The 14,453-nt window shown below is 44.2% G+C and overlaps 1 protein-coding gene across 1 annotated transcript in view; it reads right to left on the minus strand.

Annotated features, from left to right (window-relative positions):
* The window catches only part of pik3cg (phosphatidylinositol-4,5-bisphosphate 3-kinase, catalytic subunit gamma), a 42,643-nt gene that overhangs the window by 13,408 nt on the left and 14,782 nt on the right, over positions 1 to 14,453 (minus strand). The window contains exons 8-17 of the mRNA XM_080754132.1: positions 13,904 to 14,091; positions 13,008 to 13,115; positions 12,017 to 12,092; positions 9,995 to 10,430; positions 9,181 to 9,279; positions 8,659 to 8,794; positions 6,849 to 6,914; positions 1,661 to 1,804; positions 758 to 839; positions 417 to 520 (exon numbers count right to left, since the gene is read on the minus strand). Coding sequence (XP_080610258.1) covers positions 417 to 520; positions 758 to 839; positions 1,661 to 1,804; positions 6,849 to 6,914; positions 8,659 to 8,794; positions 9,181 to 9,279; positions 9,995 to 10,430; positions 12,017 to 12,092; positions 13,008 to 13,115; positions 13,904 to 14,091 — 1,439 coding nt within the window. The remainder of the gene's footprint in view (positions 1 to 416; positions 521 to 757; positions 840 to 1,660; positions 1,805 to 6,848; positions 6,915 to 8,658; positions 8,795 to 9,180; positions 9,280 to 9,994; positions 10,431 to 12,016; positions 12,093 to 13,007; positions 13,116 to 13,903; positions 14,092 to 14,453) is intronic.

Genomic DNA, 14,453 nt, shown 5'->3' on the forward strand with positions numbered 1-14,453 from the left:
TTAATCATGTTCAATCAAGTAATCAACGTTATTGTCACAACACAATTACAGGTAATGGTGAGGTGAAACTCTTGTTCATGCAGGCTTCTATATTTGCAGCTCAGAGCAAGAATACAAAAAAATAAAATAATTAGCAGTAAGGAATGAAAAGCCTGGCAGGATAAAATCAGTATTTTGTAATAAAGGAGGTCCTAAAATACACGAAGTGCAATCAGTATAGTGCAAGACAGTATCATGTTGCTTTAAAGTCATTAAAAGTGTGTCAATAAAGTGTGAGTGTGTGCGTGTGCGTGTGTGTGTGTGTGTGTGTGCGTGTGTGTGTGTGTGTGTGTGTGTGTGTGTGTGTGTGTGTGTGTGTGTGTGTGTGCGTGCGTGCGTGCGTGCGTGCGTGCGTGCGTGCGCGTGCGTGCACTCACCATCAGAGCCCCAGCTCGTAGTCCAGGGTCGTAGGGCACTCTGAAGCTGTCTGGTAGACCTGAAGACTGCACTCTCTCCAGCATCGCCCGTAGCTGAGACACCACTGCACGCGCACACGCACACACACACACACACACACACACACACACACACACACACACACACACACACACACACACACACACACACACACACGTTTTATTGGCACCTCTAGGTACATTGGTTTAATAAATATTCAGACGTTTTCTCCTATAGCCTAATAGGCCTAAATAGGGAGTCCAAGTTGAAAGTAGTTAATGATTCATGAGTAACGATGCAGATGTGTATTCTGGGAACTCACCTTGTGCTGAAACGTCATACTTCTCAGCTGTGATGTTCTTGATCTCACGGGTAACTTTCTCCAGAGCCTCGGTCACCTCCACCTGGTTCATTAGATTTAGATTATGTCATTTTGAGGAGAACCTGACTGATAGATTATCATTTTGAGGAGAACTTGACTGATAGATTACGTCATTTTGAGGAGAACTTGACTGATAGATTATCATTTTGAGGAGAACTTGACTGATAGATTATGTCATTTTGAGGAGAACCAGTGTGGGCTCGCTCGTGACTATATTCTGCAGCGTGCTAACTGTCATGTGAAGCTCAACCAATACTCCAGCTAACACCACTCCCAGATTTTCCACACCTCAATTGCACCTCATTGGCTAAGGGCCCTGCCTTTGTACTGTCTGCGACGGAACTCACTGTATAAATAACTGCCTTTATACTGTCTGCGACGGAACTCACTATATATAAGATAACAGTGTTCTCACCTTTCAGGCGAGCCCACAATAATGAGGATAACATAGTCCTTTCAGGCGAGCCCACAACAACAACTAAAAGAATCTCTTAATCAAATAAATTGTTATTCATTTCTTATGTTTTCCAACGTGACTATATTCTGCAGTGTGCTAACTGTCATGTGAAGCTCAACCAATACTCCAATACTCCAATACTCATTGGCTAGTGGCTCTGCCTTTCTACTGTCTGCGGCACAAATATGCGGCGGAAATATGCGGCGGAACTCACTCTATAAATAATGAGGATAACATAATGTTCTCGCCTTCGGCGAGCCCACAATATTGAAGATAACATACGTGTTGTGTACTCGCTTTCAGCGAGCCCACAACTATGGGTTACTCACCCCATGGAGGCTTAAATTCATGCACACACAACTTCTACAAGTGTTCTAGAGACGTACCTGTTTGCTGAAATCCTGCAGCATGGCCTCCCCACAGCCTCTGAGGTAGGCCTCCAGCAGCACAGCATATCTCTGCTGGTAGTGCATGGACTGGGCTATCTCACTCCGCAGGAACCAGAACAGAAAGTGCCCAATGCGTTTACTCTACGGGACAGACAAAACAAGACAGGGAGAAATAGGAAAGGTTCTTAGTGTGTATATTCTTTATTGGGAATAAGCCCTTGAGATAAGGGCTGTATTTTGATTGTCTTAAGTACATTACCAGCTCTTTTAGAACGGGTACACATTATTTAGGGGTGTAACGATACATTTTAATAGCGATTCGATACATATCACGATACATGGTTGACGATACGATACATGGACGATATTGGTTCATTCATGACGATACGATACGATTCGATTCAATGATTTAAAATCGATATAGTAACTATTTAGCAAAGAAATTAAATCTGTGTGAAAGGTGTGGATAGTGCAGGTTTTTAAGGGAAACATGTATTATTATGGATATAAATACGTAAACACAGTGATTATCTGCCAAATACATGGACATTGTATATTGACAAACCTGCACCTTGACATTAAACCCGAGATTACACACATTTATCGATAGACCAGTGCAGCTATATGGAAAGGAAAAGTAATTAAACCCCTCCTTTTAATTTTTCTTCTTAAAAATGCTAAATACAATGCCCAAGTAGGCAGTATCGATACATTCGATTCTTTGCACTGCCGATTCGATACGATACAAAATAAAACGATTCGATTCGATTTTAGTGTTTTCATTTCGATATACTTCAATTTTTCAAGTTAAAAACGATATTTCGATACAGTTACTATATCGTTACACCCCTAACATTATTGTGTATCATTATTTTATGCTTTAACTATTTTTGAAAAATGAATGATATCTACTCATTATCTGGTGTAAACGTGATTTATGAAGTTGAAGTCTAGTTGAAAATTTGGACAGTAGCTTCATTTGTACAGCACACAAGGAAAACAGTCTGCATTGTTGGCAGTGTGTAAACATCAGGACTTCTATGATGGCTACAGTACAGTGTGGCTAAAGTGCACTCGGTACCAGGGACGTGCAGAGAATGTTAGAGGAAGGGGCTGACATTTCTAAAAGGGCCTTTTGGTGGAAATATCGAAAATAGCAGACCTCCAAGCTCACAACGCGTCGCAGCGCGATGCGTTGTGAGCTTGGAGGTCGGCTATTTCCGGTGCGTGATACCACATTGAACTAAGCATTATCAAGTCAATACTGGAGATGTGTTGTAGCGGCATGGATTTCTACACAGAGCGGTCAATTCTTTCAACATAAGATGCTGCATTCAAGTTCAGGAGAGTTTGGACAAGGCAATTCTCTTGAATGCTGCCTTCAGGTATAGCATAGAAAGAGGAGTGCATTTGCATTTCTTTCACCATAGTAAAAACTGCATTCATGAGAGGGCACTTTTTACAGACAGATTAAAGGGCCCCTTTGATGTTTATGTGTGCACGTGCCTGCTCGGTACAACGTGAAAGAGAGAGGCACAGATAAATGCAGGCAGATGAACTAGCAGCCCAGTATAGACAACAACAACCACAAACAGACTATTGTTGCTGGATGTGTGAAAACCACCCTTGTCAACATCCTGTCAGCTGTTTCCACTGCTAGGAAGGACTCCTCGGCTCAATTGAAAACAACCTGAGCTGCATGGTAATGAAAAGAGGGTAGTTAACGAACAGCTGTTGTTCTGGTGGTTTGTCGCTTTTACAAAGCAGTGGTTGCATACAGGATGTTCACGCAGGTTAGGTTTCGGCAACCTTTTTTGACAGGAAGTGCCATGTTTTTATTTTCTTGATAGTCAGTGTTGCCATGGCAACGTTACGTTTAACCCATTAAAGGAGTAGTTCACCTCCAAAATGATTTTTTTTCTATTGATAAGTCGCGCCATGGAGACTTTTTAAGTCGCTTTGGATTAAAAGCGTCTGCTAAATGCCTAAACTGTAAACTGTAAACTGTAAACTTGAGTTGGGTTGACCTGAGACCCTAACCCTAACCCCCAAAAAAGTGTGACAAATACAAACAAATATTATTGAACTGAAGTCCCCATGGCATGAATAATCAATAGAAGAAGAGTCATTTTGGGGGTGAACCACTCCTTTAAGACCTGAAAAATACCTAAAAAAGGTCTTCTAAATCCCAACAGTTTTCTGAAAAAACGTATGTTTCTATATTAAGAGTTTTTAATGTCAATGTCAATGTCATTATATGTATTTGACCACGTAACCCCCATCTGAAAATATTTAGTACTAGGGACCACACTGAGAAAGAAAGATTTGAGTTACAAATGTTCGCTTTAAAAATATATATATTCAAAGATTTTCAAAAGAAATCACGATTTTTCCAAAATAGCAGATCTACAAGCTTGCAGCGCGGCACTCGGTGCCAGTAGGAGCGAGATCATTTAGCGACCTACAACCGGGTCGCGACGTGGTCGGTAGTTTTCAGCGACCGGGTCGCTAAATCGAGCGACCGGGTCGCTAAATCACCGACCGCGCCGCTAAATCGACCGACCCGGTCGCTAAATCTACCGACCTGCCTGCAGTTTTAGGTCGGTAGATTTAGCGACCCGGTCGGAAGATTTTGCGCCCCAGTCGGTCGATTTAGCGACCCGGTCGCTCGCTTTAGCGACGCGGTCGGTGATTTAGCGACGCGGTCGGTGATTTAGCGACCCGGTCGGGAGGTTGCGTGGCAGGTTAGCCTAACTGAGGTAACGGTCGGGAGGTTGCGTGGCAGGTTAGCCTAACTGAGGTAAGGTTACTGAGGTTAGGTTTAGGGTTAGGGTTAGGGTTAGGGTTAGTAGGTCGGTGGAAGCGACCACCGGTCGGTGGATTTACCTACCCGGTCGCTGGATTAGCGTCCCAGTCGGTGGAATTAGCGTCCCGGTCGATGGAATTAGCGTCCCAGTCGGTCGATTTAGCGACCCGGTCGCTCGCTTTAGTGCCACGGTCGGTGATTTAGCGACCCGGTCGCTCCATTTAGCGTCCCGGTCGCTCGCTTTAGTGCCGCGGTCGGTGATTTAGCGACCCGGTCGCTCCATTTAGCGACCCGGTCGCTCGATTTTGCGACCCGGTCGCTGAAAACAACCGACCACGTCGCGACCCGGTTGTAGGTCGCTAAATGATCTCGCCCTCTCTCCTCGGTGCCGCGCTGCGAGCTTGTATATCTGCTATTTTTTCATAGTTAAAGCATAAAATAACAGTTAAAGTAATAACTATAATGCGTAATATTAAGTTCCAGGTTTTAATGAGTCACGTTTAAATATGACACCACATCAAAATAACATATTTCCAAAATATGTTGATCGTCCATAAATATAACAACCTCAGAGGCGGATGGAGACTCCCTCCCCAGTCAGAGTTCAGAGTTTGAACGAAAGTAAAATTATGTGCAGGTTGTAATTTGCATAAAGATGTGCGGGGAGCTGGGGACTTCGTTATATTTTTATTTCCCAAACAAAAATCCTCTATCTCGCACTTATGCCAGCAGTGTGCCAGTGATCGCCCTCCCCTGCGCCAGTGTTGGCACCCGTGCCTAAGGTTGCCTAGCCCTGGCTGTTTGAATGTTAACCCATTTTGGCCTAGATTTATTGAATGCTTTAACTATTGAAAAATAGCAGATATACAAGCTCACAGCGCGGCACGCGAGCTTGTAGATCTGCTATTTTTGAAAAAATCTTGAAAATGTGTGCAAATCTTTGAATATATGTATTTTTTAAGCGAAAATTTGTAACTCAAATTTTGCTTCTGGGGGGGGGGGAGGGGTCCCCTGGAACTAAATATTTTGAGATGGGGTTCCATGGCCAAATCCATATCATTTTGGGGGTCCATCACATGAAGAAGTTTGAGAACTACTGAGATAGTAGTCTCTCAAGAACAGACTAACTGAGCTCCAGTTAAAGGAGTGGCGACACCGGCCGAAATTTAACATTATGATACAGTAGGTCACGTGGTGTTTCTTCAAACAGTCTGAAAAGGAGGCGGGGCCGTATCAGTTAGTAGTGAATGTATACTTTGTCCGTCGTGCGGTGCCGCGTAATGTATACTTTGTCCGTTGTGCGGTGCCGCGCACAACGTGATGGCTTGTTGTTAGCGTGTAGCCCGGCTAACGCTGCACCGCATGGCTATTTGCGAGAGCTATTGTGTGTGTACACACACACACACGCACGAAAGCACACACACACAGGCTACACACACACACAGAGTGTATGAGCCACCGGCCACGGACCTCAGTCCGGCCGCTGTGCTCCGGTGAGACAGCAGGACATGGCTTGCTCCGGTCGGTCTGGTGCTCCAGTCAGGTTAGGGCAAGAGACAGCAGGGTATGGCCGACAAAACCGTCTCATAGACGGGGAGAAGCGTGTTGACCCTCGTACACCTTTTTTGACACCTTTTTTGAAGAAGACATGTACTTTTTTATCGGTCTAACCATTGATTTTATAGCGAATGCTATATAATTTTTACCCCTAGAACTGATAGTTTTAAAGTTGGTTTAGAAAGTCGGATACACACCTCGGACAGCTTTTTTTGGGGCAGTTTCAAAAGATAATGATATGGATAATCGACTCCGCCCCTCCCCCCCATATTAGCCCAATCAAATTAATGTATTGCCGTTACTGTACAGAAAGTACTACTTTCATTACAGTAACTACAATAAATTAATTTGATTGGATAGTTTAACATGGGGGTACATGACATCATTAAAAAAAATTGCTAATTTGATAGCCATAATTAGCTGTTTTGGCCGTGTCACGCCCCCTTTAAGTGAAAAAGACCTTTTCTTTGATGACGGCTGCACTCAAAAGACACTTATATAATCGGGTCAAAATTCTATTCATTTCCATGATTTTTCAAAAATAGCAGATCTACAAGCTCGCAGCGCGGCACTCGGTGCCGCGCTGTGAGCTTGTAGATCTGCTATTTTTCAATAGATAAAGCATAAAATAATAATACGCAATCTTCTGAATGGGTTAAAGGAAGGCAGCTGTCTTTTGGTTTTACAGCCTGAATCTGCCTTCAGATAGAGGCACACACACATGTGTACACACTCTTTTTAAGCATGTGAGAATGAGATGAGTAGATAGATACAAAGTAGGTTCTTGGATGTGTTTTACTTGTGTCTACATGTTGACCTTACCCTGAGGGCTCTCTTGAGCAGAAACCGCACCAAGGCGCTGTCGTGGTAGGGCTCAAACTTGACAGCCTGCAGCAAACACACAAACACACACATAGGCATACAGGCACGCACACACAAACACAAACATTATATTGTCTGATTGGACAATATAATCTCCAATCAGACAGGATTGGTCAAGCTTCACGTGACATCACAATATGTAACATTAATGGTAAGACAGAATTCATCAGGAACAGTTATAGTCAGGGCAGGAATTTTGCCATGAAGGCCATGGCCATCGTTGCCCCTCAGTTTGGCCTTTGTGCCCCTCCAACCAATGGCATGACCTGAGGCCACAGTGGCCTGAATGCCCAATCTGTCTCTTTCTTGTCACTATGCAGACAGTAGACACCAGTGTCTTTTTGTCCCTCCCCCGAGTCCCCATCTTTAAACCAATCCAGTGAATTTGATTGGTGCAGGGCTGAGCATGGATCAGATTGTAAATATCATCATTTATCTATTTCACTGCAGATTAGGTTACCATCCCTATACCTTATATTCAACAAATTCTTTCAATGGACTAAAATCTGGTTTTATTCTATGGCCTTCCTGCCCTGGAATTTGGCCTTTGTGCCCTCAAATATGGATAACACTAAAGGCCAAGTGGCCTTGCCCCTAAAATGACGTAATTCCAGGCCTGGTTACAGTACACATTTTTTTCCCCTAGAGGATTCCTCGAGACTCGCGTCAGTGCGACCACACTTGCAATTTCCCAGAATGACACCGTTCTGCTTCCCATAGATCTGCAATTCAGCTGCAAAATGAGTGCAGCATTGAGAACCAGGTTTCCTGGTAACACTAGATTTGAAATATGAAACTGACATCCAAGAGAAGATATACCTGTATTGATCTCCAGGGCATAACATCTGTCAAAGTGAATCTGTGTGTGTGTGTGTGTGTGTGTGTGTGTGTGTGTGTGTGTGTGTGTGTGTGTGTGTGTGTGTGTGTGTGTGTGTGCGTGTGCGTGTGCGTGTGTGTGTGTGCGCTAGGCCAGAAATCCCAAAGAACAGACCGTGTTCAGCCTATTTCTCTAGTTTCACACCAGAACTATAAAGAGGAAACTGCAACAGACTGTAGCATGACACTGTAAAAGCAGCTAAATAAACAACTAATCCTCAACTTGTGTTTCAGTACAGTAGAGCCAAAGTGTGGTGAGTGTCAGTGAGATAACGCTATTTCCATGTCACACCAAGGCCTTATTGTGGGCCCTGCGGTGCCCGTTGATCAGGTCACACCACTCATGCAAAACTATAAAACCACATGCCATAGAAGGACAAACATAGAAGCCAAACGTTGGGCATCAATGAACCATGCTACTGCTAGGACAGAGTGGCATGTGGGTTTATGTGACAGGCAATAGTTAGACAAAGAACAAGAGTGTGTTGTTGACTTTCAATATTATAGCAGTCGGACCGTCATAGCCTTCATCAACAGCACAAACATATTGCCACTGTCGGGCAGAAAGCTTGCATTTCCGAAAAGCTTACTTTTCAGGAAAGTGTGTTTAAATGGATCCACTGTAGTTGTTATTTAGTCATTTTGTTAATACTTTTCATCTGTTAAATCATCTTAAAACCCACAGACAGACTTCACCACTTTCAACCTGGCATCCGTAGATTTGGCATCTCGTTTTGTAGGCAAACATGTGAAAACATGTCCCTAAACTGTTTTATTCTACAGCATAGTCACCTTTAGAAGCTGCAGACAATATCTGAACACATACTCATAGAATAGAATCGAATAGAATAGAATAGAACAGAATAGAAGTCACCTGTACAAGCTGCAGCAGGTATCGGAGCACGTCGTCATTGCTCAGGGTCTCCAGTTTCCTGACAGCCAGGGATCTGACCTGGGCGTCAGAGTAGTGACAGTCCAGCAGCTGCAGGGCCAGCCCTACATCCAGACCACTGCACACAATCACATACACACATACACATAAACATATAATCTTACATCCAGACCACTGGACAGTGGACACATACAGTACACATACAGTATAATCCTACTGTCACACACCATTGGACACATACTCATACCGTATAATATTATACTTCAATATAACAGAACATTAGTGTTGATTTCGTCGACTACAACTATGGCGAAGAACGTTCGTCGACTACTTTTTTGCAATGAGGAAAACTAAATGAAAACTAAGCTAAAACTAAGCTGTGATGACTAAAGTAAACATTTTGTAGTTGATCTACAAGCTCACAACGTGTCGATATAGAGTGGCTGTATGTATAGGATATACGTATAGGTTCTGTATGTTTGGTATTGGTTCCTTTCTAATCACCTGCTGTCCCACACACTGCTCTTCTCCAGCAGTTTGTGCGTGGCCAGGACAGCTTCCTGCTTCCCCCACTTCACTGAACCCAGCAGCTTTGGGTAGGCTCTGCAGAAAGGAAGGCACACATACAGTGGTCATGAGGGCATGCTCACACTGCAAGTTTGAGGTATTTTTACTTTTTTAATTTTTACAGGAATATTTCAAATTTTTGTACTTTTACTTGTGAAATGGGAAATTTTGTACAATGACTACTTTAACTTTTGGTACTTTAAGTACACTAGTCCTGTGCCCGTGGGGGTGTGCACAGGGGTGTGCACAGTATCTGAGGGATCGAATTTAGGAGTCTACATTGATTCGACTCCTACATAAAGATCTGCCCGTTGGGCAGATCTTTATGCCCATATATGGTGTTCCATGTTGGAGTGACCATTGGGCAGATCTTTATGCCCATACATGGTGTTCTGTGTCCAGGCCAGTCTGTGATGTCAGTACTATGACGTCAGAGTAGGCCGTCAGAGTACTGTAGACAGACAGCGGACAGACATTCGCTAAATTAATAGTTCCAGGGACCCCCCAGAAGCTAAATTTGAGTTACAAATGTTCGCTTAAAAAATACATACATTCAAAGATTTGCACACATTTTCACCACTTTTTCAAAAATAGCAGATCTACAAGCTCGCAGCGCCGCGCTGTGAGCTTGTAGATCTGCTATTTTTCAATAGCTAAAGTATAAAATAATTAAGGCCCCTCCACCTGGCTTGGGCCCTAGTGACTCAGTCCCACTTTTCCCCCCTCTTGTGACGCCCCTGGTACCGTTTACCTGGGGTGCCGCATGCACTCGTGCCTGAAGTGCCACAGCAGCTCCTTATCCTCGGGACTCAGCGGGTGCAGCGGGTCCGTGGCCACGATGGCCTCGAACTGCTTCCTCAGGTGGTTGGGCATCTCCCTCTGGCCCCTCTCTCCCGCCGTCTCCCCATCCTCGGCGGCGGAGGACCCCCCTCCCGGGGTGCTGCTGCGGCCCCTGGGCAGCACCACGGGGTGGCAGTACTTGTCCAGCAGCACGGACACGGCCAGCGACGAGGCCTTGTCCGGGTTGGTGGCCGACGTGAGCTTGTCGGCGTTGATGCTGCTGCAGCTCTCCTCGCCCTTGTCGGGCATCCGCCACATGTGCAGGATGAACTCGCCCTGGCGCAGCAGCGAGCGGTGGTCCACCAGCAGCAGGTTGACGTAGTACAGCAGACGAGTCTTGGTCTTCCCTGGAACGGGAAGTCAACCACATCAAGACCGGGAACGCATTATTAGTTACGCATTATTAGTTACGCATTATTTTATGCTTTAACTAGTGAAACATTTTAAATACACAAGCTCACAGCGCCGAGTGCCGCACTGTGAGCTTGTAGATCTGCCTTTTTTTATTTTTTTTATTTATATTTTTATCCCACGTTTTTTGCAACCCATTTTCTCACCCAGTGCCAACTACCTAACCTGTAGTCCTGGTTTCCACTCTCCCCCTGCCGCGCCAGGGGAATTGGGGCGCACCTGACTGGCTTGGAGGAGGTAGTATAGAAACCAGGACTACAGCATGTTTTTGTGAGGGGATCTACCCTAGGAGACACGGGGAGAACATGCAAACTCCACACAGAAAGGCCCTATCGCCAACCCCACCTAGGGTGTGGGCGCTGATGACGCGGAGGGAGGAACACGCCCACAGCTTCCCTCGGCGGGAATCGAACCCAGGACCTGTGAGGCGAAGCGCTAACCACTGCGCCACCGTGCCTCTTTTCTTTTTTTCTTTTTTTTTGAAACTTTGTGCAAAACCTATGTTTCTATCTCAGTGATGCTCAAACTTTTTCATGTGAAGGACCCCCAACATGACATGTATTTGGCCACGGACCCCCATCTCAAAATATGTTTTTCCAGGGACCCCCCATGCAGAAGCAAATATTTGAGTTCCAAAATGTTTGCTTTTAAAAAGATATATTAAAACATAGCAGATCTACAAGCTAGCAGAGTCGCAGCGCAGCACTCGATGCCATGCTGTGAGCTTGTATATCTGCTATTTTTAAATAGTTAAAGCATTAAATAATTCTAGGCCTAAAGGGGTCAATGTTGCTTTTTTTAGGCAAACAAGGCCTGCATATGCAGAACAGATAGCTCCTTGGAACCCAGCCCTCCTTACATCTGATAATCATAAGCTGAACCACCCACACGCACACACTGCAGATTTGTCTCAAACATTTTGAATATTGTGGAATATGTCCTCTCCCAGTCTCGGCAGAGTAGTTCCGGAGCGGTGGAGTGAATGGTCCTGTCTTTCCCTAATGGGACTGATCGTGGGTAGCTACTGGGACGTAAGTCTGGACTTGATCAACCCCGGCTGGGTCACCCAAGTGAGGGGTATGATGTTGTGAGACCCGAAACCCCGATGAGCTTGGGCTACATCACTGAGGAATGAGGATACGTCCCAGGTGCATCCATGCGATGTGTTTTCGTTATATAGAAATGTCAACCTACTGAAGTCAGAGTTGCTTGAAGTCCACTGTGACATTTCCAGTCAGTGATGATTTGGGATGTTATGACATCTGCTGCTTCCAATACTTTTAACACAATATTCGATTTTTTTGAGACAGCTGTTTGTGGTTCACCGAACATTGCCTACTACAAGCTCACATTGTAGTTCAGCTGTTTGTTTGTTTGTTTTTCTTTGTAATTTTTACTTAGACTGGATTTTTGATAATAAATTATAATGACCCATAAAGACAAGGCTTCACACCCCTCAGAGGGGAACCAGACCCCAGGTTGAGAACACTAAGATAGATAATAATGGAAGCCTTTTCCTCACCCTCACTTCCCGTGTTCTCTTGCAGGGCGGAGCCTCCCTTGGAGTTGGGGGTCTGGGGTGCCTTCCCACAGCACACCTAGTGGAGAGAAGTGTCCTTTAAAAACATCTATGTATCGTCTTTCCTCAGACATACTTGAATATCTGAGCATCAGGAACTTAATGAAGGTCTGAGTGACCTTTCTTTTGCATCAGAATCCCCCCATCCATTGGCCAAAAATCAATGTCCTAATTCTATAAAGTATACATGCACATGCATAAAGTGAATGGCAAATCGAGTGGCAAAGTGAATGGCAAAGTGAGTTTAACATCGTTTAACATTGTTTAAAGCAATCAGATAGGACCATTCTGTTTGGATGTAAGGGCTGTCAAGGCCAGAAAGTAGTTTTTGCCACTCAGTAGGCCGCATAACTTCCGGGTATGATGATGATGCCATGCACATAGCCTCTATTGTTTAGTTATATCAATCAGTTCTGGTCCTATTTGAACTCATTTACTACCACAACCCAAGTTTCCCGAGATTTCTTTGAATTAAAAACAATCCAAAATTGGATCACCGATTCAAGGTACCAAAGTGCCCAAACGGTAGTGCTTCCCATATGGACAGGAAACAGGAACCGCTTCTCCATTATTTTGGAGGAACAGCCCATTTCTCTGTTTCCTCTTCCTGCCTGCGTTTTCTTCCATTGTAAACACTGCTAGCTACTGTAACACTGCTGCTAACTCTGGAACAGTACAATGGATTCGAGTGTCGTATTTTGTTATCACGAATGTTAAAGGTAAGAAAATCCTGCCAGGGAACCCTGAACGTCCTTTTTATTTATGTTGGCAGTGGCATACATTTGTAGACTTTGAGTTAACACTAATGATTTTACAGTGGTCCCAGGCCAGAGAGTAAAGCAAGAAAATGGTATCAAATGCAGGTCCATGGACTAATGCATACCAGACTGCTACCTGTACATCACGTGTTGAACACAGATCCAGAGCTACATACCTGCAGGTTGAGACGTGAGCCCTTTGGCAGGTCTTTGATCTTGATGTTGAACTCCAGCCAGCAGTTCCATAAAACATCTTCCATGAAAGGTTTGGAGGACGTCCTCTCCTGAGAGAAGGGAGGCACACATTTACTTCTCGTTTGTCCAAATACATCAGTAATGCACAATAATATACCAACTCGTACCCTGACTAAGGCAAAACTCTGGTTACTGAAAAAGATCAGTTCACAGTCTTCACGCTGTTGTATGATTCCCCGAATCAGGGTGTGGTCTTAGTCGAGGGAAACAGATTAATAAACTGTTCTTTTGCCTGATCGGATTTATCTTGGCATGTCTTTTAAGTTTCTTAATGTGCACATGTCAGAATACATACTGTATCTGTAGGACGTAAAACATCATTTAGTTAGTTGGTTAGTTAGTTGGCTGAGCTATATACGATTATGACATTTTATACAAAAATACAAAAACAAACCGGTACAAGACCGCTAGACCGAAAAGGTGTAGCTGAAGCTTTTAGCTTATAGTGCCTACCCTTCTTACCTTAAACAAGCTATATTAAACAGGGGGGAACAACTATTGGACATTGGACCCAACTAATCGAGGTATTAGTGTGCATTTACTGTAAAAGATACTGTGTAGAATGGAACTGTCCCCAAAGCTTGACTAAGTGAACACATGTTGATTGGCTTATCTCTCCTATGGTACCACATCAATACAGCATGGAATTGTGGACAAAATCCAACAATAACAAAATATTCTAGTATTGGGTCTGAGAGGCTAAATGTGGTGGTCTGTGGCTCAAATGCAGAATAAATAATGGACCTTAACGTGAAAAGCCTTAACGTTGAAAACCACTGGTGTAGGCGGTTGGTGACGGTGTGCTTTTGATCATCACCTGGGCTAACAGCTGCTGACCGTGGAAGATGCTGGCCTCCACGTAGACTGTGAGATCTGTGTTCTTGGGCAGGGAAGGGATGTCTATGCCCAGCACCTTGACCCTGAACTTCCTGTGGCAGTCCCACATGGAGATGGTGAACACCCGCTCGTGGTCCTTCTCCTCGATGGTCAGCTGTTCATGGGTGCCTGGGGAGATGGGAGGAAATGGATGGACATTTAAGTTTGTACTTTACTTTCCAAATCTTTGACTTTTACTACACTACATCTCGGACCAAAATATTGTACTATTTACTCTGTAGATTTTGATTATTACTAGAAATACTGTTCCAAGAAATAGTGTGGGCTCGCATGTAACACCATGTATGGGTACAATTAAGATCTACCCTTTGGCTGCACCTCATTGGCTAAGGGCCCTGCCTTTGTACTGTCGAGGAGAACTTGACTGATAGATATAATAGATAATGAAGATAACATACAGTATGTGAGTTATAAAACATACATTAACCACTTCAACCCTATATATTTCAGCCATTTTAAAATAGACGATC

The sequence above is a fragment of the Nannobrachium achirus genome (assembly GCF_963921795.1).
Source record: "Nannobrachium achirus genome assembly, chromosome: 23".
Classification (NCBI taxonomy): domain Eukaryota; kingdom Metazoa; phylum Chordata; class Actinopteri; order Myctophiformes; family Myctophidae; genus Nannobrachium; species Nannobrachium achirus.